This window comes from Nymphaea colorata, chromosome 13, assembly GCF_008831285.2.
Source record: "Nymphaea colorata isolate Beijing-Zhang1983 chromosome 13, ASM883128v2, whole genome shotgun sequence".
Classification (NCBI taxonomy): domain Eukaryota; kingdom Viridiplantae; phylum Streptophyta; class Magnoliopsida; order Nymphaeales; family Nymphaeaceae; genus Nymphaea; species Nymphaea colorata.
This window is the reverse complement of record NC_045150.1, coordinates 12395339-12418844: the sequence shown is the minus strand read 5'-3', so window position 1 is coordinate 12418844 and position 23506 is coordinate 12395339. Positions and strand designations below refer to the sequence as shown.

The 23506-nt window shown below is 40.1% G+C and overlaps 1 protein-coding gene and 1 long non-coding RNA gene across 6 annotated transcripts in view; one reads left to right on the top strand and one right to left on the bottom strand.

Moving 5' to 3' along the window:
* Positions 1-40: 40 nt before the first annotated feature.
* On the top strand, positions 41-9897 carry LOC116267199 (uncharacterized). Of its 4 annotated transcripts, none has more exons than XR_007575136.1 (3): positions 41-486; positions 8793-9430; positions 9807-9897. It is a non-coding gene; the product is annotated as an uncharacterized LOC116267199 (long non-coding RNA). The 4 variants fall into 4 exon arrangements; XR_004175524.2 differs by lacking the exons at positions 8793-9430; positions 9807-9897 and adding exons at positions 1655-2292; positions 2669-3103; XR_007575135.1 differs by lacking the exon at positions 41-486 and adding an exon at positions 3382-4054.
* A 5115-nt stretch (positions 9898-15012) lies between these two features.
* The window catches only part of LOC116266644 (DNA mismatch repair protein MLH1), a 33668-nt gene continuing 25174 nt past the window's right edge, over positions 15013-23506 (bottom strand). The window contains exons 12-16 of one of the 2 annotated variants that reach the window (XM_031647948.2): positions 22417-22582; positions 21923-22084; positions 19987-20149; positions 15708-15853; positions 15013-15483 (exon numbers count right to left, since the gene is read on the bottom strand). In XM_031647948.2, coding sequence (XP_031503808.1) covers positions 15439-15483; positions 15708-15853; positions 19987-20149; positions 21923-22084; positions 22417-22582 — 682 coding nt within the window. In that variant the 3' untranslated portion in view covers positions 15013-15438. The remainder of the gene's footprint in view (positions 15484-15707; positions 15854-19986; positions 20150-21922; positions 22085-22416; positions 22583-23506) is intronic. The other variant, XM_031647949.2, reaches the window with a different exon arrangement.

Sequence of the window (23506 nt, the reverse complement as noted above, 5' to 3'; positions counted from 1 at the left end):
TGGACACAAGACAGACTGGACAAAACGGACGACTAGACAAGGGTATAAATAAATTTTTGGTTCCAGCCTGTTCCGAGCCAACCCTCGGAACAGACAGGACAAAACCTTCGTCTTTTGCCCCCAACGACCACGACCCCAACCCCGAGCCCTCGACGCCATCTCCTTCTCCTCCACCTCTGCCCCCATCTCCCCTGCCTTTCTCCTCTTCTCCGCCCCCAAGCTGCCTTTCTCCTCCATCTCCACCCTCGTCTCCGCCCCCGAGCTGCCCCTAGCCCTTCCTGTTTCTCTCCTTCTCCTCGGTCGCCTGAGCTGCCCCTAGCCCTTCCTGTTTCTCTCCTTCTCCTCTGTCTCTGCTGGAGGGCGACCACCGCAGCATTGCTTGCAGCTTCTCAGCGGGCGTCATCGAGCAGATCCTCAGCAGGGCGTCTTCCAGCGGGTCCCCTAGGCAGCGGCGTTCAGCAAGGCAGGGTGACCATTGCATTCCAGGTACGGGTCTATTCCCATCTCTCTCTCTCTCTCTCTCCTCTCTCTCTCTGTCTCCTCTCTCTATTGTTCGATTCTATTGCTAAAGCCCCTTTTGCATTTGTTGCAAATGGCAACAATTACTGGATTTGGGCTTTTTACTACCGAATGGAACATGCGCCCAAAATGTTTGTGGAAAATCCTGACCGACATCTTGTATCATGATAAGCACCGTGTGCACAGTGAAATGTCTGTGCACATGTATGTTGTCTGCTTGACATGGGAAACCCTTGTCATGAAATGCTTGATCCCATTACGTTTCAAGACCAAGCAAGGGAGAAAATTGGCATCATGACAGAACCCACCCACATCCACAATGACATGCACGGAGGTGGATTCAGATTCAATCACATACAGCTCATGTTTTCATGGTTTTCGTAACTTCTAATACATTTTTATGACATTTCCATTAATTTCATTTTCAACATTTTATTGGTTCAAAAATAAAGGAAAATGTTTTACCCTGCTTTCTGAAACACGCTGTAGTTCACAAGCCAAAGCCACGTCAGTCAGTTAACATATCATTGTGACATGGATGTGGATATATAATCATGATATAAGCACACAGTATACATGGATCAAAGCTCACCTGATCTACCACTTAAAATTAAAATCAAAGCATGTAGATGAGGATATACTCAAATTGGTTATCAGCACAAGAATAAATATACGATATCATCAGGGTGCCTGTAACATGGCATATAATATACTCTGGGTAGTCATGCAAATAATCATTCTTTTGGTTATTGAAAAATTGTGCTAAAATGTATCTATAAGATACTGTCATTGTATTAGACCTGACCAAGGTCTAAGTAGAAGAGGGCCCTTGTCTATTTACGGGTCGAATGTCATACTCAATATAAGAGATTTATATTGAGTAATACAGAAGCATAAGGCTTGGGTTTAAGAGGTACCTAGGGTTTCCTAGTTTCTGAACTTACAGAGGACCCAAGATTTCATCTTGGTTGTTAGGGATGGCCTAGACTAGAAGATGAAAGTAAATGGCCTGTGGGGGATGGCCATATAAGGTTTTGGCAGGATTGTTGGTCTGGTATGTGTTTGTACAAGCCCTCATGCGATTATGTGCACAAACAAGAAATTGGGTTAATTGTATCTAGAAAACGTGTGGCAGAAGGTGAGGAAAAAGTTTGTGGCTAAACAAAGGCGCGGGCAGGTATGGTTGAAGGAGGCTCGCCACAAGTGAGATAGTTTATGCACATTGCGGTTTGCGGCAGATTTCCGATGCTGGATCGCATCATTCTTTTTTGTGTGGAAGGGAGGAAGAGTGCTGTTATTCTATCGCAAAGTTGCCAAGGTCACATGGAGACAAGTGTGCAAAGTTTGACAGGAAGGGAGTTCCCTGCATGGAAATTCAACAGGGACTTAGATTTTGATTTGGTTAATTTTGAAAGGTTGTTGTTGTAATTTTTTGTTTTCTTCCTCTTATTGTATAAAAAATTGGTTTCGTTGTCGCCTTCCTAGGCCATGACAGGCTTTAATGGCCACTAGCATGGAAGATCAAGAATTTGAATTTCAAGTAAAATGCAACAACATTTGAAACAGATCTAGTTGGTGGTGCATTGAATGGTAAATTGAATCCACCAAAAGCTCGGCTCCTACAATGAGTTAACATTGCCATTGTGTGGGAGGGAATAAACTTTGTTGTTCCATATTGCTGCAACATTCTGCCAATAGGTGACTTGGGTTTATCATCTGGTAGCAGATTCTTGATGGCTGAAGGTTCAAGTGGCTTAATTGCATCTAGCACAAGTGAGTACTCGCCAACTTCCATCTCTAGATCTATAAATTTGAGATTTTGTTCTAATTGGTCTAGAATCAAGTCACCATATGTAAATTTGACTTTGTCTTTTTTGCCTAGAATTGCATTATGTAAGTTTGAATTTACCTGTTTTTTGCTTAATTTTCATGTATATGCTTGCATTTTTGTGGTTTATTTATGTTTGGCTAGAATTGTCATATGCCAACTTGAATTTTTTGAATTTATATGTTTTTTTGCTGGAATTTCGCATATGTGAGGTTGAGTTTTTCTCTACGCACATGAACTGAAGCATGTTTCTTTAGAACTGATCAGACATGTCACAAGGCATATATTTTTGCTTTACAAATTTTTATTTATGGTGATCAGACGTGCAATCGATGCGTCCTCTGTCAGGCCTTTGATGAGATTAGCAGCTTCATGTTTTAACATTGAATGAATGTCGCCGGCATCCTTTCCCCCCAGAATCTGGCGTCAAGGAATCATGCGTTCCTGTTAATTTTGAAGGGTAGATCAACAACAACTCTTGGCCACACAGTTCAGCTGAGTCTGACGAATCTCTGCATTTCAAGTACTACGTGAGTATGTGATCGTAGCTGCTACAGAAGAATGTGTAACCTATGGCCTATATGCAATGCCCAAGAACAAGAGAAAGAGCAAGAGAGGAAACAGACAATCTTGGTTGCTTACCGTTTGTCTGTCATGAAGGCGAAGCCTTTTCTTCGGCGTTTTATTGAAGAACAGAAGAGCAAGAAGAAAAAAAGAGAAGGAAATTGTAATGTTGCCTACTCTTGTCTCTATATGTCCCAATCATATATCATGGATGAAATTTTGTTTTTTAAAATGATTATAAAATTTTTGAAGTGAATATAGTGATTATTTGGTCGTTGGATATATGTTATCAAATTTGTTTACTTGAATTTAGGTTTGAATATAATGTCATATTGCATCGGAACCATTGACATCTCTCTTAAAACCCAAAGAGGTTCACGAGAAGATCCCTCATAAAACAAACGTCAGACAGAACAGACATATCTGATACAAACGCTGGACAGGATGAACGTGGTGTTCTGTTCCTAAAATCATCAAACGGTGGACAAAGAACACTATTGTCCATGAAGACAGGACAGTAGTGTAATAGACAGGACATCCTGTTTGTCCTGTCTTAATGGACAACAATCAAACGACCTCTAAGAGATCGTTTGATGGCAACAGGACATGCAGAACAGGACAGACGTGTCCTGTTTTGGTGATTTTTTCATCAAACGTTGGACACAAGACAGACTGGACAAAACGGACGACTAGACAAGGGTATAAATAAATTTTTGGTTCCATCCAGTTCCGAGCCAACCCTCGGAACAGACAGGACAAAACCTTCGTCTCCTGCCCCCGACGACCACGACCCCAACCCCGAGCCCTCGACGCCATCTCCTTCTCCTCCACCTCTGCCCCCATCTCCCCTGCCTTTCTCCTCTTCTCCGCCCCCAAGCTGCCTTTCTCCTCCATCTCCACCCTCGTCTCCGCCCCCGAGCTGCCCCTAGCCCTTCCTGTTTCTCTCCTTCTCCTCGGTCGCCTGAGCTGCCCCTAGCCCTTCTTGTTTCTCTCCTTCTCCTCTGTCTCTGCTGGAGGGCGACCACCGCAGCATTGCTTGCAGCTTCTCAGCGGGCGTCATCGAGCAGATCCTCAGCAGGGCGTCTTCCAGCGGGTCCCCTAGGCAGCGGCGTTCAGCAAGGCAGGGTGACCATTGCATTCCAGGTACGGGTCTATTCCCATCTCTCTCTCTCTCTCTCTCTCCTCTCTCTCTCTGTCTCCTCTCTCTATTGTTCGATTCTATTGCTAAAGCCCCTTTTGCATTTGTTGCAAATGGCAACAATTACTGGATTTGGGCTTTTTACTACCGAATGGAACATGCGCCCAAAATGTTTGTGGAAAATCATGACCGACATCTTGTATCATGATAAGCACCGTGTGCACAGTGAAATGTCTGTGCACATGTATGTTGTCTGCTTGACATGGGAAACCCTTGTCATGAAATGCTTGATCCCATTACGTTTCAAGACCAAGCAAGGGAGAAAATTGGCATCATGACAGAACCCACCCACATCCACAATGACATGCACGGAGGTGGATTCAGATTCAATCACATACAGCTCATGTTTTCATGGTTTTCGTAACTTCTAATACATTTTTATGACATTTCCATTAATTTCATTTTCAACATTTTATTGGTTCAAAAATAAAGGAAAATGTTTTACCCTGCTTTCTGAAACACGCTGTAGTTCACAAGCCAAAGCCACGTCAGTCAGTTAACATATCATTGTGACATGGATGTGGATATATAATCATGATATAAGCACACAGTATACATGGATCAAAGCTCACCTGATCTACCACTTAAAATTAAAATCAAAGCATGTAGATGAGGATATACTCAAATTGGTTATCAGCACAAGAATAAATATACGATATCATCAGGGTGCCTGTAACATGGCATATAATATACTCTGGGTAGTCATGCAAATAATCATTCTTTTGGTTATTGAAAAATTGTGCTAAAATGTATCTATAAGATACTGTCATTGTATTAGACCTGACCAAGGTCTAAGTAGAAGAGGGCCCTTGTCTATTTACGGGTCGAATGTCATACTCAATATAAGAGATTTATATTGAGTAATACAGAAGCATAAGGCTTGGGTTTAAGAGGTACCTAGGGTTTCCTAGTTTCTGAACTTACAGAGGACCCAAGATTTCATCTTGGTTGTTAGGGATGGCCTAGACTAGAAGATGAAAGTAAATGGCCTGTGGGGGATGGCCATATAAGGTTTTGGCAGGATTGTTGGTCTGGTATGTGTTTGTACAAGCCCTCATGCGATTATGTGCACAAACAAGAAATTGGGTTAATTGTATCTAGAAAACGTGTGGCAGAAGGTGAGGAAAAAGTTTGTGGCTAAACAAAGGCGCGGGCAGGTATGGTTGAAGGAGGCTCGCCACAAGTGAGATAGTTTATGCACATTGTGGTTTGCGGCAGATTTCCGATGCTGGATCGCATCATTCTTTTTTGTGTGGAAGGGAGGAAGAGTGCTGTTATTCTATCGCAAAGTTGCCAAGGTCACATGGAGACAAGTGTGCAAAGTTTGACAGGAAGGGAGTTCCCTGCATGGAAATTCAACAGGGACTTAGATTTTGATTTGGTTAATTTTGAAAGGTTGTTGTTGTAATTTTTTGTTTTCTTCCTCTTATTGTATAAAAAATTGGTTTCGTTGTCGCCTTCCTAGGCCATGACAGGCTTTAATGGCCACTAGCATGGAAGATCAAGAATTTGAATTTCAAGTAAAATGCAACAACATTTGAAACAGATCTAGTTGGTGGTGCATTGAATGGTAAATTGAATCCACCAAAAGCTCGGCTCCTACAATGAGTTAACATTGCCATTGTGTGGGAGGGAATAAACTTTGTTGTTCCATATTGCTGCAACATTCTGCCAATAGGTGACTTGGGTTTATCATCTGGTAGCAGATTCTTGATGGCTGAAGGTTCAAGTGGCTTAATTGCATCTAGCACAAGTGAGTACTCGCCAACTTCCATCTCTAGATCTATAAATTTGAGATTTTGTTCTAATTGGTCTAGAATCAAGTCACCATATGTAAATTTGACTTTGTCTTTTTTGCCTAGAATTGCATTATGTAAGTTTGAATTTACCTGTTTTTTGCTTAATTTTCATGTATATGCTTGCATTTTTGTGGTTTATTTATGTTTGGCTAGAATTGTCATATGCCAACTTGAATTTTTTGAATTTATATGTTTTTTTGCTGGAATTTCGCATATGTGAGGTTGAGTTTTTCTCTACGCACATGAACTGAAGCATGTTTCTTTAGAACTGATCAGACATGTCACAAGGCATATATTTTTGCTTTACAAATTTTTATTTATGGTGATCAGACGTGCAATCGATGCGTCCTCTGTCAGGCCTTTGATGAGATTAGCAGCTTCATGTTTTAACATTGAATGAATGTCGCCGGCATCCTTTCCCCCCAGAATCTGGCGTCAAGGAATCATGCGTTCCTGTTAATTTTGAAGGGTAGATCAACAACAACTCTTGGCCACACAGTTCAGCTGAGTCTGACGAATCTCTGCATTTCAAGTACTACGTGAGTATGTGATCGTAGCTGCTACAGAAGAATGTGTAACCTATGGCCTATATGCAATGCCCAAGAACAAGAGAAAGAGCAAGAGAGGAAACAGACAATCTTGGTTGCTTACCGTTTGTCTGTCATGAAGGCGAAGCCTTTTCTTCGGCGTTTTATTGAAGAACAGAAGAGCAAGAAGAAAAAAAGAGAAGGAAATTGTAATGTTGCCTACTCTTGTCTCTATATGTCCCAATCATATATCATGGATGAAATTTTGTTTTTTAAAATGATTATAAAATTTTTGAAGTGAATATAGTGATTATTTGGTCGTTGGATATATGTTATCAAATTTGTTTACTTGAATTTAGGTTTGAATATAATGTCATATTGCATCGGAACCATTGACATCTCTCTTAAAACCCAAAGAGGTTCACGAGAAGATCCCTCATAAAACAAACGTCAGACAGAACAGACATATCTGATACAAACGCTGGACAGGATGAACGTGGTGTTCTGTTCCTAAAATCATCAAACGGTGGACAAAGAACACTATTGTCCATGAAGACAGGACAGTAGTGTAATAGACAGGACATCCTGTTTGTCCTGTCTTAATGGACAACAATCAAACGACCTCTAAGAGATCGTTTGATGGCAACAGGACATGCAGAACAGGACAGACGTGTCCTGTTTTGGTGATCTTTTCATCAAACGTTGGACACAAGACAGACTGGACAAAACGGACGACTAGACAAGGGTATAAATAAATTTTTGGTTCCATCCAGTTCCGAGCCAACCCTCGGAACAGACAGGACAAAACCTTCGTCTCCTGCCCCCGACGACCACGACCCCAACCCCGAGCCCTCGACGCCATCTCCTTCTCCTCCACCTCTGCCCCCATCTCCCCTGCCTTTCTCCTCTTCTCCGCCCCCAAGCTGCCTTTCTCCTCCATCTCCACCCTCGTCTCCGCCCCCGAGCTGCCCCTAGCCCTTCCTGTTTCTCTCCTTCTCCTCGGTCGCCTGAGCTGCCCCTAGCCCTTCCTGTTTCTCTCCTTCTCCTCTGTCTCTGCTGGAGGGCGACCACCGCAGCATTGCTTGCAGCTTCTCAGCGGGCGTCATCGAGCAGATCCTCAGCAGGGCGTCTTCCAGCGGGTCCCCTAGGCAGCGGCGTTCAGCAAGGCAGGGTGACCATTGCATTCCAGGTACGGGTCTATTCCCATCTCTCTCTCTCTCTCTCTCCTCTCTCTCTCTGTCTCCTCTCTCTATTGTTCGATTCTATTGCTAAAGCCCCTTTTGCATTTGTTGCAAATGGCAACAATTACTGGATTTGGGCTTTTTACTACCGAATGGAACATGCGCCCAAAATGTTTGTGGAAAATCCTGACCGACATCTTGTATCATGATAAGCACCGTGTGCACAGTGAAATGTCTGTGCACATGTATGTTGTCTGCTTGACATGGGAAACCCTTGTCATGAAATGCTTGATCCCATTACGTTTCAAGACCAAGCAAGGGAGAAAATTGGCATCATGACAGAACCCACCCACATCCACAATGACATGCACGGAGGTGGATTCAGATTCAATCACATACAGCTCATGTTTTCATGGTTTTCGTAACTTCTAATACATTTTTATGACATTTCCATTAATTTCATTTTCAACATTTTATTGGTTCAAAAATAAAGGAAAATGTTTTACCCTGCTTTCTGAAACACGCTGTAGTTCACAAGCCAAAGCCACGTCAGTCAGTTAACATATCATTGTGACATGGATGTGGATATATAATCATGATATAAGCACACAGTATACATGGATCAAAGCTCACCTGATCTACCACTTAAAATTAAAATCAAAGCATGTAGATGAGGATATACTCAAATTGGTTATCAGCACAAGAATAAATATACGATATCATCAGGGTGCCTGTAACATGGCATATAATATACTCTGGGTAGTCATGCAAATAATCATTCTTTTGGTTATTGAAAAATTGTGCTAAAATGTATCTATAAGATACTGTCATTGTATTAGACCTGACCAAGGTCTAAGTAGAAGAGGGCCCTTGTCTATTTACGGGTCGAATGTCATACTCAATATAAGAGATTTATATTGAGTAATACAGAAGCATAAGGCTTGGGTTTAAGAGGTACCTAGGGTTTCCTAGTTTCTGAACTTACAGAGGACCCAAGATTTCATCTTGGTTGTTAGGGATGGCCTAGACTAGAAGATGAAAGTAAATGGCCTGTGGGGGATGGCCATATAAGGTTTTGGCAGGATTGTTGGTCTGGTATGTGTTTGTACAAGCCCTCATGCGATTATGTGCACAAACAAGAAATTGGGTTAATTGTATCTAGAAAACGTGTGGCAGAAGGTGAGGAAAAAGTTTGTGGCTAAACAAAGGCGCGGGCAGGTATGGTTGAAGGAGGCTCGCCACAAGTGAGATAGTTTATGCACATTGCGGTTTGCGGCAGATTTCCGATGCTGGATCGCATCATTCTTTTTTGTGTGGAAGGGAGGAAGAGTGCTGTTATTCTATCGCAAAGTTGCCAAGGTCACATGGAGACAAGTGTGCAAAGTTTGACAGGAAGGGAGTTCCCTGCATGGAAATTCAACAGGGACTTAGATTTTGATTTGGTTAATTTTGAAAGGTTGTTGTTGTAATTTTTTGTTTTCTTCCTCTTATTGTATAAAAAATTGGTTTCGTTGTCGCCTTCCTAGGCCATGACAGGCTTTAATGGCCACTAGCATGGAAGATCAAGAATTTGAATTTCAAGTAAAATGCAACAACATTTGAAACAGATCTAGTTGGTGGTGCATTGAATGGTAAATTGAATCCACCAAAAGCTCGGCTCCTACAATGAGTTAACATTGCCATTGTGTGGGAGGGAATAAACTTTGTTGTTCCATATTGCTGCAACATTCTGCCAATAGGTGACTTGGGTTTATCATCTGGTAGCAGATTCTTGATGGCTGAAGGTTCAAGTGGCTTAATTGCATCTAGCACAAGTGAGTACTCGCCAACTTCCATCTCTAGATCTATAAATTTGAGATTTTGTTCTAATTGGTCTAGAATCAAGTCACCATATGTAAATTTGACTTTGTCTTTTTTGCCTAGAATTGCATTATGTAAGTTTGAATTTACCTGTTTTTTGCTTAATTTTCATGTATATGCTTGCATTTTTGTGGTTTATTTATGTTTGGCTAGAATTGTCATATGCCAACTTGAATTTTTTGAATTTATATGTTTTTTTGCTGGAATTTCGCATATGTGAGGTTGAGTTTTTCTCTACGCACATGAACTGAAGCATGTTTCTTTAGAACTGATCAGACATGTCACAAGGCATATATTTTTGCTTTACAAATTTTTATTTATGGTGATCAGACGTGCAATCGATGCGTCCTCTGTCAGGCCTTTGATGAGATTAGCAGCTTCATGTTTTAACATTGAATGAATGTCGCCGGCATCCTTTCCCCCAGAATCTGGCGTCAAGGAATCATGCGTTCCTGTTAATTTTGAAGGGTAGATCAACAACAACTCTTGGCCACACAGTTCAGCTGAGTCTGACGAATCTCTGCATTTCAAGTACTACGTGAGTATGTGATCGTAGCTGCTACAGAAGAATGTGTAACCTATGGCCTATATGCAATGCCCAAGAACAAGAGAAAGAGCAAGAGAGGAAACAGACAATCTTGGTTGCTTACCGTTTGTCTGTCATGAAGGCGAAGCCTTTTCTTCGGCGTTTTATTGAAGAACAGAAGAGCAAGAAGAAAAAAAGAGAAGGAAATTGTAATGTTGCCTACTCTTGTCTCTATATGTCCCAATCATATATCATGGATGAAATTTTGTTTTTTAAAATGATTATAAAATTTTTGAAGTGAATATAGTGATTATTTGGTCGTTGGATATATGTTATCAAATTTGTTTACTTGAATTTAGGTTTGAATATAATGTCATATTGCATCGGAACCATTGACATCTCTCTTAAAACCCAAAGAGGTTCACGAGAAGATCCCTCATAAAACAAACGTCAGACAGAACAGACATATCTGATACAAACGCTGGACAGGATGAACATGGTGTTCTGTTCCTAAAATCATCAAACGGTGGACAAAGAACACTATTGTCCATGAAGACAGGACAGTAGTGTAATAGACAGGACATCCTGTTTGTCCTGTCTTAATGGACAACAATCAAACGACCTCTAAGAGATCGTTTAATGGCAACAGGACATGCAGAACAGGACAGACGTGTCCTGTTTTGGTGATTTTTTCATCAAACGTTGGACACAAGACAGACTGGACAAAACGGACGACTAGACAAGGGTATAAATAAATTTTTGGTTCCATCCAGTTCCGAGCCAACCCTCGGAACAGACAGGACAAAACCTTCGTCTCCTGCCCCCGACGACCACGACCCCAACCCCGAGCCCTCGACGCCATCTCCTTCTCCTCCACCTCTGCCCCCATCTCCCCTGCCTTTCTCCTCTTCTCCGCCCCCAAGCTGCCTTTCTCCTCCATCTCCACCCTCGTCTCCGCCCCCGAGTTGCCCCTAGCCCTTCCTGTTTCTCTCCTTCTCCTCGGTCGCCCGAGCTGCCCCTAGCCCTTCCTGTTTCTCTCCTTCTCCTCTATCTCTGCTGGAGGGCGACCACCGCAGCATTGCTTGCATCTTCTCAGCGGGCGTCATCGAACAGATCCTCAGCAGGGTGTCTTCCAGCGGGTCCTAGGCAGCGGCGTTCAGCAAGGCAGGGTGACCATTGCATTCCAGGTACGGGTCAATTCCAATCTCTCTCCCTCTCTCTCCTCTCTCTCTCTGTCTCCTCTATCTATTGTTCGATTCTATTGCTAAAGCCCCTTTTGCATTTGTTGCAAATGGCAACGATTACTGGATTTGGGCTTTTTACTACCGAATGGAACATGCGCCCAAAATGCTTGTGGAAAATCCTGACCGACATCTTGTATCATGATAAGCACCATGTGCACAGTGAAATGTTTGTGCACATGTATGTTGTCTGCTTGACATGGGAAACCCTTGTCATGAAATGCTTGATCCCATTACGTTTCAAGACCAAGCAAGGGAGAAAATTGGCATCATGACAGAACCCACCCACATCCACAATGACATGCACGGAGGTGGATTCAGATTCAATCACATACAGCTCATGTTTTCATGGTTTTCGTAACTTCTAATACATTTTTATGACATTTCCATTAATTTCATTTTCAACATTTTATTGGTTCAAAAATAAAGGAAAATGTTTTACCCTGCTTTCTGAAACACGCTGTAGTTCACAAGCCAAAGCCACGCAGTTAACATATCATTGTGACATGGATGTGGATATATAATCATGATATAAGCACACAGTATACATGGATCAAAGCTCACCTGATCTACCACTTAAAATTAAATCAAAGCATGTAGATGAGGATATACTCAAATTGGTTATCAGCACAAGAATAAATATACGATATCATCAGGGTGCCTGTAACATGGCATATAATATACTTTGGGTAGTCATGCAAATAATCATTCTTTTGGTTATTGAAAAATTGTGCTAAAATGTATCTATAAGATACTGTCATTGTATTAGACCTGACCAAGGTTTAAGTAGAAGAGGCCCCTTGTCTCCTTACGGGTCGAATGTCATACTCAATATAAGAGATTTATATTGAGTAATACAGAAGCATAAGGCTTGGGTTTAAGAGGTACCTAGGGTTTCCTAGTTTCTGAACTTACAGAGGATCCAAGATTTCATCTTGGTTGTTGGGGATGGCCTAGACTAGAAGATGAAAGTAAATGGCCTGTGGGGGATGGCCATATAAGGTTTTGGCAGGATTGTTGGTCTGGTATCTGTTTGTACAAATGTCTATCTGGTGTAAGAGTGGGGAAGATTTCATGATAGTTTTGGCATTTTAGTTAGGGCTGCTATTTCTTCTTCTAGTATTGATCTTTTCATATTGAAGAGATTATGGACAAGCCCTCATGCGATTATGTGCACAAACAAGAAATTGGGTTAATTGTATCTAGAAAACGTGTGGCAGAAGGTGAGGAAAAAGTTTGTGGCTAAACAAAGGCGCGGGCAGGTATGGTTGAAGGAGGCTCGCCACAAGTGAGATAGTTTATGCACATTGCTGTTTGCGGCAGATTTCCGATGCTGGATCGCATCATTCTTTTTTGTGTGGAAGGGAGGAAGAGTGTTGTTATTCTATCTCAAAGTTGCCAAGGTCACATGGAGACAAGTGTGCAAAGTTTGACAGGAAGGGAGTTCCCTGCATGGAAATTCAACAGGGACTTAGATTTTGATTTGGTTAATTTTGAAAGGGTGTTGTTGTAATTTTTTGTTTTCTTCCTCTTATTGTATAAAAAATTGGTTTCTTTGTCGCCTTCCTAGGCCATGACAGGCTTTAATGGCCACTAGCATGGAAGATCAAGAATTTGAATTTCAAGTAAAATGCAACAACATTTGAAACAGATCTAGTTGGTGGTGCATTGAATGGTAAATTGAATCCACCAAAAGCTCGGCTCCTACAATGAGTTAACATTGCCATTGTGTGGGAGGGAATAAACTTTGTTGTTCCATATTGCTGCAACATTCTGCCAATAGGTGACTTGGGTTTATCATTTGGTAGCAGATTGCATCTAGCACAAGTGAGTACTCGCCAACTTCCATCTCTAGATCTATAAATTTGAGATTTTGTTCTAATTGGTCTAGAATCAAATCACCATATGTAAATTTGACTTTGTCTTTTTGCCTAGAATTGCATTATGTAAGTTTGAATTTACCTGTTTTTTGCTTAATTTTCATGCTTAATTTTCATGTATATGCTTGCATTTTTGTGGTTTATTTATGTTTGGCTAGAATTGTCATATGCCAACTTGAATTTTTTGAATTTATATGTTTTTTTGCTGGAATTTCGCATATGTGAGGTTGAGTTTTTCTCTACGCACATGAACTGAAGCATGTTTCTTTAGAACTGATCAGACATGTCACAAGGCAGACATGTCACAAGGCATATATTTTTGCTTTACAAATTTTTATTTATGGTGATCAGACGTGCAATCGATGCGTCCTCTGTCAAGCCTTTGATGAGATTAGCAGCTTCATGTTTTAACATTGAATGAATGTCGCCGGCATCCTTTCCCCCAGAATTTGGCGTCAAGGAATCATGCGTTCCTGTTAATTTTGAAGGGTAGATCAACAACAGCTCTTGGCCACACAGTTCATCTGAGTGTGACGAATCTCTGCATTTCAAGTACTACTTGAGTATGTGATCGTAGCTGCTACAGAAGAATGTGTAACCTATGGCCTATATGCAAGGCCCAAGAACAAGAGAAAGACCGAGAGAGGAAACAGACAATCTTGGTTGCTTACCGTTTGTCTGTCATGAAGGCGGAGCCTTTTCTTCGGCGTTTTATTGAAGAACAGAAGAGCAAGAAGAAAAAAAGAGAAGGAAATTGTAATGTTGCCTACTCTTGTCGCTATGTGTTCCAATCACATATCATGGATGAAATTTTGTCTTTTAAAATGATTATAAAATTTTTGAAGTGAATATAGTGATTATTTGGTCGTTGGATATATATTATCAAATTTGTTTACTTGAATTTAGGTTTGAATATAATGTCATATTGCATCGAAACCATTGACATCTCTCTTAAAACCCAAAGAAGTTCACGAGAAGATCACTCCTAAAACAAACGTCAGACAGGACAAACAGAACAGACATATGTGAAACAAACGCTGGACAAGATGAACGTGGTGTTCTGTTCCTAAAATCATCAAACGGTGGACAAAAAACACTATTGTCCATGAAGACAGGACTGTAGTGTAATGGACAGGACGTCCTGTCTTAATGAACAAAAATGCTGGCACCAAGCTGAGTCAATAGCTAAGTAAAAGGAATCCAAGTTAGATAAAAAAAACTCAGAACGAGTAAATAAATATTTGAACTTTCAGGTAAAACAAAAGTTGCTCAATATTTCAACTCATCACCTGCCGATATCGACAACAATGGGCCAAGGTCTCACTTGAAGTTCTCGAAGCATCCTTCCAATTTTTTTTTTTTTGGGGTAATCCCAATCTAACTCACCCCAAATAGCATGGTATAGCTGGCTGAAGTTGAACTGGCAAGCCATTTAAAGTCCGATTGTAGATGCTATTCCTTATAACTACAAAAATTAAATGCTTGTCAAGTGCATTGCTCCCTACCCGTCTAAAGGCAACATTGGACCCAGGGGGAGGGAGAACAGGAGAGGTACTTCAACCTCTTCAATAGCCCCTCCACTCAGGACAATCCTTTGGAAGCCTGGTGATAACTGCTTTCTCTTCCTCTAACGAGTCGAAGGGTAATCGGTAAAATCCAGAGCAGCAGCAAACCCCTTTAATGCCCCCTTCCTGTCGTGTAGAAGATACACCTCGCCTTGGCTTGCTCAAGGAGTTGAAGGGCGACACAAGTTGAACCACGACTACCAACATGATAATATGAACTCTAAAATTGAAAAATAGACATTATGTTGGCAAAAATAAATAGGATGATGGAACTTAGTTAAGTGTAGACCTGGTTTAGAGCCAATGAATGAGACAAACAAGGCATGTTAAACAAAATTATTGGATAAACTAATACCACCAAGCATGATCGATGAGTGTACAACTCAGCTCTAATTTTGCCTGACATTTATATATGAATGCATCATCTGCCCCGTGAGCAAGCGAGCAAGAGAGAGAGAGCAACTGCTAGCTATACATGAAAATACAACAAAAATGACCAGCAGAAGAGTGCGACCTTTATTACAGAATAACTGGGACGTAAGGGAAGGCAGTTCTTTACATTGCTGTCGCTCTAGGTTTCTGATCAGCATAAGCGGAACACGTATCAGCAGTGTCAGTGCACGTAGTCAATACTGATCAGAATGGCTCAGGATCTAAGAATGATGCACTAAAGCTACTCCTCCAGTAATACCGAAGAGGGGGATACTTGGCAGTCTCATCACTTCTCTATGCAGTCTGGCTCAAAATGGCTCAACATCTTTCAAAGACCCGGTAAAGCTTTTCGAGGGTTGCAATCTGTTACATAAAAAATGGAACCAGAATAGTTAAAAATCAACCATTACCAGGCTTACTGCAGCATAGTTAGACTAATTTTAGGTCACTTAAGTTCATGAACTTGGAACCATGCTGGACCTATGCAAAGTTAATTCACCCAAAACCCATAGCACCTTTTGTATTTAAGTTATCCGACCATTCATTCATTACCCGATCTTTGGATATTAAACTTTTAACAGACTAACCTGAACAAAAGTCCCATCCGTTGCCATTTGATTGTTAGGCTTCAAGAACAGCCTCATGGAAGGAAACAAGACATGCTGAATGGTCCATTCCCTCTGTGACCATGCTGTTTCAGCTACACCAACTAACTCTTCATTGATGACGTCTTCTGCACAAGAAAAAAGACAGATCATCATTTATGCCAAAATCTGCCCGGCAAATTAGTGCATGCAAGTTTAATGTTCAAGAACATGGAAATGGAGGCATGAAACAGGGGATCTGATATAACAGATGAAATACGAATGAGGCTTCAAATGTAGTGCTGTTTTTACCTATTACCACTTCATGTGGTAGAAAGACCCAATAAGCTGACTCATACGAAAGAAAGAATGTGATACGAATTTTATCTTACATTTTCTCTTTCGACCCAACAACGCAATTTTCCAATTAGGCTTCTAAAAAACAAGAGCACAAATCCACGAGCTAGACAATCCAGGAACTTTTTGGCAGAGCTATGCAAGTATACCTGATGTGGAAACAAATACAAGGATCATTCATGAATAGGTAAGCACCACTGATTGTCTGCAGCTCCTAATTGGAACAATAATTTCTGGTACTTTGAAGTGACATTTCTGATTTATGCACCCAAATCACAGTGATAATGTTGCAGTTCAATCATTATTTAACTACCAGAGTACACACAAACCAATGGAAATATGATAAAGACCTATAACTCATAGTTAAAATTGTACACATATAGTTATATAGTATTTATGTTTATACAGTTTGTTCTACAAACTTGTGTATATGCAAATGTCATTTATATTGTACACGAACCTTTGATGCAATAATTTTTTTCTTTTTAAACTTTTGCACTTTCTCCTCTTTTCTGGGGGCAGTTTGATCATCCTGCATTTGATGAAAAGCTGTAGGACCAGCTCCAGAAGATAGAATTGTACCCCTTGGAACCACTGCTGTGTACTTGAATGAATACATATTTTAATTTCTATGCTTCTACATGAGCTTTCAGGACATTTTTGGTGCAGTTAATAGTTTGTCGGACTTTTGTGAATATTTGTTGTTAAATTTCACTCTTAACAATGTGTTTGATCATTTAATGGCATTCTTTCCACTAACAACATATGGATGGTTGGACTTTCGCTGAGCATACTCATGAATTGGCCAAACGAACTCAAGTCAACACTCTTTGAGTTACAAAAATGGTAACACTCGTCTATTAACTAAAATTGCCCGAGTCAAACAACAAACTTGGGGTGACTCATCCAAGTCAGGACTCTTCAGTGTCTTCGAGTTTGGTTAACAAAGTATGGTTGAGAACAACTTAAAGTGTAGACACTTCATTAAGTTTAAAATTTGAAAAGAAAAAAAAAAACGAGAAAGACAAACGCCCAGCCCCTCTTCCCTCTTTCCCCTTCTAGCTGCTTCTCTCTCTCCCTCTGCTACGAGGTGGAACCCCACATTCTTCACCCTCCACCTTTTCATCTTCTTTTAATAAACCCAGCAAACTTAAATGGGACCCACCTATTTGACTCATGACTCAGCCATGTCAAATGAATCCTCACCAAGTCACACCAAGTTTTGTGCATGAACAAGTCCCCTACTGGGTTGACCTGGTAGGGGACCGAGCTGAGCCAATTCAGCAGGTTGACTCAGTGAGTTTTAAAACACTGGTTTAAGTTGGGGGACAGTGAAGTATGAGTGTATAATAAAATGAAAATAACTACTAATAAAGTTCAAAATTTAACAAAAAATTTACAATACGAATGGAGCTCATTATTTCTGCATTTTTAGTTACTTCATCCCCTCCGTTTTATTTTAGTTAAAACTTATTTTTAGTATATAATATATGGAATCAAACAGAACTAACAAAACATATAATAGAAAAGCTAACAGTAGAGATTTACTTACTCGTGTTTTTATTTTTTTTGCAAATGATGTCATCTAAATCTGTTGCAACGTAGATTAGGCTGTTCTAAACGCTAGTAAAAAATTCGCAGTTTGAAGGCAGACCTCAATTCAATTAGAGTGTTTTTGTCTTAGACATCATAGCATTCACATGCAAAGGGTCTAATCCAATTTCATTTGGAGCGGTTTTGTTTAACAATCATAGTATACACACAAAAAGGGTCTAAGCCTCAATAAATTCACAAAGACAGTAAAATATATATAGAAGCCTCTTCCCCTCTCCTCTCTTGCTCTCTCCTTCCCCTCCTCTCTCAGAGCCTCTCTTCTCTTGCTCTCTCCTTCCCCTCCTCTCTCGCTGACCTTTTCCCCTTCGTCGCCTCTTCCCCTCTCCTCTCTTGCTCTCTCCTTCCCCTCCTCTCTTGCTCTCTCCTTCCCCTCCTCTCTCGCTGGCTCTTTCCCCTTCGTCGTCTCTTCCCCTCTCCATCCCTCCAAGCTGAAAAAGTCAGGAATGGGTGGCTTCCTAGAATGGCCGCATCGATCATCACCGCTGCCTACTATTGCCGACGTCACCGATCTCATTGATGTTGGGAGCAAGAGGGCCAGGAGCAAGGCGAGCGCGTTACTCTGCATCTTGGGCGTACATGATAGCCTTCAATCCCTCTCTGATGGGTTGAACTATTAATGATTCTTTGTTGGTATACTTAATTTGGATGAATTATGAATCTTCTTGTCCAGTTTTCACGTCTTGTATATAGTATCTGTACATTCACTCAAGCTCACACATTTGATAATTGTTATTGTATAATTTTCTTTCTGAAGAAATGAAAACGTTTTGGTTCATGTAGTTTCTCTGAATTCTTGTTGATTTTCTGCGTATACTTGTTCCTCTTATTGTTCCGAAATCCTTGGACGGTTAATTCTATTTCTTGATATTGGATTGAAAGTAGTTCCTTTATACGTTGTTTCAGCGAAATCCTTCTATTTATCATTCTAATTTTCCTAATTTAGTGGCACATGATTATCAGAAACTTTTTAAGACCTCACAATATTCTGATCGTTGATCTATGCACTTCTGCCGTGCATCCGGATGTTTATAAGAAGGTTGCTCTCTCTTTGCAGGAAATCAAACTTTCAATAACGACCATGTCTTCATTCCTAACCAATTACATGTTTGCAAACTGTAGTGGTAGATGCCGAAGCTCCATTCTTGGAATATTTTACTGTATATTTTTATGGTGTGTCGTTAATTTTCATATGACGAACGCCGAAGATACAATTAGGTAAAACAGAAGCTTATTCAGATCTGTTGATGTTTATAGCAGTAGAATCGATTCCTGTTTTCATTTGCTTTCTTGTGGCAACGTTTCATGCTGAAGTTTACTGATGGATTTCTTGGTCGCTCCAAATTTACCACATTAAATTCTTCATGTGCATCAAACAGGGTTAAATTTACCACGTTAAATTCTTCTTGTCCATCAAACAGGGCCTCAAATTGGAAGATGGAGAAATTTCATCCTGTAAATTTTTCCAGAAAAATTTACCATGGTAAATTTACCACGTTAAATTTGACCCGACAATCAAACGGGCCCTTAATTTTGGCAAGTCAGGTTGGCACCAATCCACCCTGTCCCAAATATAGCTCTGCGACTAGTTTGAACCTTCCTAAGCTTGTAAAAGCCGATTTCTATATGGACCTTTCTAAGGCTCAGGCCGAGTTCAAACAGCCTCAGATTGGCTCATAAGCACCCCTATCTACCAGTCAAGCCTTGTCCATTGCTTTGGAGTTTGGACTTCTCACATAAGATGAACAGAGATCAGGTCACTCCCTATTTGAGTAACTGAGTCACCCAACAACATGGACTATAACTTTTGGTCCTGTCAAGTTGTCAGTACATTAATGACAGTACATTGGCAACCAGATGAAAGGCTCTCAAGGACTGGGTAACTGGGTAACTTTTTAAGATGAAATGGCTGGTGCCTGATCTCCATTAAGGATGCATATCTAAGTACCCAACTGACATAATCCTCAGGACTAATTTATTTTTTACTAGGAAAACAACTAGCAAATACAAATGTATTTAGCAATGTAAACTATTGCCATAAGTTAACAACGCTATAATAGATAATTTCCATCGTACAAAGGAAAAGCACTTTATCACACTGTTATAACTAAAGTTCTTATAATTAACAACTATCACCCACTGCACAAAAAAAAATATCATGTCAAGGTCTTAAGAAAGCTAAAACAATTTTATCAGGCAAGACATTGAGTATATCCCAATGCCAAAACCATGCGTAGAGTACTAGAGTTGTGTTGTCTTATGAGAACAGTAATTTCATACACTGAGAAGCTGCATAAACAAAACACAAAGTTACCTGAAGATAGGCAGTCATCTTGGCCACTTCTTTCCAAATTCTTTTTATAAAATTGCAGCCCTTCACCTGAAGGGTTAGGCAGGAGAGGAGGATGCATAGCATAAAAATCAGCAAGGACAGCTGCAACTGATTGGAAGCAATTCCTTTCATCATCCCAATCAACCTACAGGAAGAACAGCAGCGATGACAATGATCCCTCATGATAGAAGTTCACATCTTGAGGTCAAAGAAGGCATTTCTCATTAGAAGCAAAAAATTTCATGGTTCAAAATAATACAAGCAAAGTTCAGAACCAGCAGCTGAAAGAGTTCATTACCAAGGGAAGATAACTAAGAAAAATCAACTCCATTGGGATAATTTCCTGTCAACCAATCACTAGGAAGTAGAAATTATAGGAAAGAAGAAACCTATGACTCTACCTCCTACCCACTTTTCTCTCTCCTCTCATTAACAGTGAATGAACACATTCCAAAACATGCAGGGAAGAAACAGTCTTAAAATGCTTAACCAGGTGCACAATAACTGTTGCTAATCCCCCATCCAGGTGGCATTGAGATATTTGTTTATAATATTCATAATGCTGCCAGTAATTTGATTTAAAACCATAGACTGCACAGCTATGTCATATGGGTACGAGTGCGGATACGTGTGCGGGTACAGACAAAATTCAAAATCACAGGTACGCAGTACAGCTCGCCGTACACATAAAATATAAATATATATGTATATATAATATGGAAAAACACATTCATTAAGATTTTAAACAAACCAAAAATACATTCATTAAGATTATAATCCAATACACTGCATATAATTATATTGTAATGCATTGAATATATAAATTCTTAAATATTGAACACAAATTACAAATACAGTAATATATAACAGCATGTATGCAGTTGCAGTCATGAAAGTAGAAAAAAAGAACATGGCAGTTGTAGTGTGAAATGCAGAATGGAAGGACTTATAAATCGTTGGGCCAATGAAAGTGGGAAAAAAGGCAATGAAACAAACAAACAGAAGAGGAAAAAATGAACAGCAGATTTAAAAATTACAGAAGTGTAAGTTGTGAGAGGAACCGAAGATGCAACGGAGTGCTAGAAGCGAAGAGGTAAAGGAGCAGTCAGCTAAAAAAAACGTAAAAAACTGGAGGTCAGTGCTGACCGAGTCCACAAATGGTCCGACATGACCTTGGGTACGCTGACTGTACCCGATGTCTGTGCCATGTCCATACCTGAACCCTGTCCAGCCGAGTTGACACCAACAGGTCAGGTGCACAGACGCACCTGTGTTTCATAGCTGCTCAGGATTACTGGAGAAAACTGGACAGATAGTTCACTCTTTTGGACAACTTCAAGGCACTAACAAATGTCATAACTTGACAAACCCCCATGTAAAACAAAGATACAGTTGCAAACAGAAAAGTCTGGTTTGGATTCTCTATATAGTTGCCCTAATGTGTTCCAATATATTGAAAACAATCAGAATTTGGTCTGGAGTTTCAACATACACTTGCCCTTATCTGTTCAAATATATACAGAAAATCATATTAGTGCCTTGCCCCAAGTTCAGTAAAGGTACACCACTTCAGAAATATTCAGAGATCTATTATTGCATTAGTATAGCACATAATTTTGTAAAAATGACAGCAGGTATTTGCTCGATTTGGGACCTAAATAATCATTCACTTAACCATGAAGAAAAGATGGTTCCCAAAGTTTACAGTATACCATATATATGCAGCTTATACTATGAGAAAGGCTCAAGGAAGAAAGAAATGCAGACCCTTGCACCACTAACAGTTAGAACCTTTATCTTCTTCTCATCTTCTCTAAAACAAGACTTGGACAAGTAAGACCCGCAGTTGATCAAACAAATAATCACCAAAAGAGAGCAAGTTTATGGAAAAAGAGAACCTATGTCAAAAGATACACACATCATTACTTAATCTCCAAACAAACTGAGGCAGACGATCCATATCAGGTGTGTACTGATCAATGATAACTGGTAGCTTGGACAAGTTCCCTGCTTGATCTATTTCAAGGCAGAAATACTCCATCAGCATCTCACTTTTTTGCTTAAGTAGCTCTGTGTTCATCTGATGACAAAAAACATCACCCTTAAATCAATGATTTCATTTGGGTCATTTAATGGAAAATTATTCATGCCACAAACAGACAAATGCAAACACAAACACAGATCCAAACCTTTAAATTGTTCCAGATTCTGTAGTCTTCGCATCGTTTTTTTCACTTTTTTTTTATGCCTATAAACTCATTCTCTATAACAAGTCCAAACTATAGCAATAAAAGCAAAATAACTAGGCCAACTCCATCATATTAAATGGGAAAAGAGGCAGATGAACTGGTGCAGGAAAAGGATGTATAACCATTAAACGAGCATCTTCGGAAACAAGAAAAAGAGCATTACTTTCACAATTTTGTCCTTTTCTCCATCACTCTCCTGACATGCAGATGCCAGCTCTTGGTCTTCCAACTCCATTAACATCAACTGAGGTAGAGGAGCAGGATTACTCAGCTGTATAGCATTGAAATGAGCAAATCTCCGCATAACTTGCTGATACATAAGCTCTTTGCTACAAAGAAGAAAATGAAGACAGCATCAACTTGAGAAACAATAGGTGCACTAAAGTAACCAATCAGCCATCTTTAAAGGCAAATAGCAATAGAGGCAGCTCTATGCAACCAGCAAACTGAAAAAATATGATCCATTGATACAGGAAGATTGAAATTTGAGGTTGCAATACAATCTGGGGCATGTTAATGAAAAAGATGTCAAGACCTTCTGGACTGAAGCAGTAATGAAGAGCCACTACCAGCCCCTAAAGTAACTTACCTTTGACCTTTAAACTCCAGAGCTAAACATAACAGATATTGAAACCAGTTCCTTCAATGACCGAAACAGGTTGATAATTTATTTAATAATCAAGACTCAACAGAATTAGGATTCTGGGCTTATCATACAGTTTCACTATAAAAAAAGACTCATGAGTGGCTTGAGAAAAATTCTTAAGTTCAATTATGAGGTCATTAAGAGTTCAATATAAGGGTGTCATCCTTTGTTGTAAGAATGAGGCTCATATGGAAGTATGTCGGCAGGGGCAGAGGGAAGTAGAATTCTACATTGCTGATACTGAAAGAGCAGCTATATTCCTCGTGGCACAACTTGATACCTGTCATCAAACTTCCAAAAGAGCAATCGCTACCCATTGTTCAAAAAAAAAATTGAAAAAAAAAATATATACAACACAGATGGAACAACATTAAAAAAATAATGGAATAGGTGGATAGATCAAGCTGGGGCCACATCTATGCTGAGATGAGGTTTGCATAGTTAACACGAGGATGATCCAAGGTTCCAAGATCAAGTATCTGCAAACCAATTTCCCATAAACAATACCAAGCAGGTTTAAGTTTTGATACACGGCATGACAGTCCGTTGTCACATATATCGTGTATGGGTACTATACGGTGAGGAATTTCTCGGTTATAATACGGCA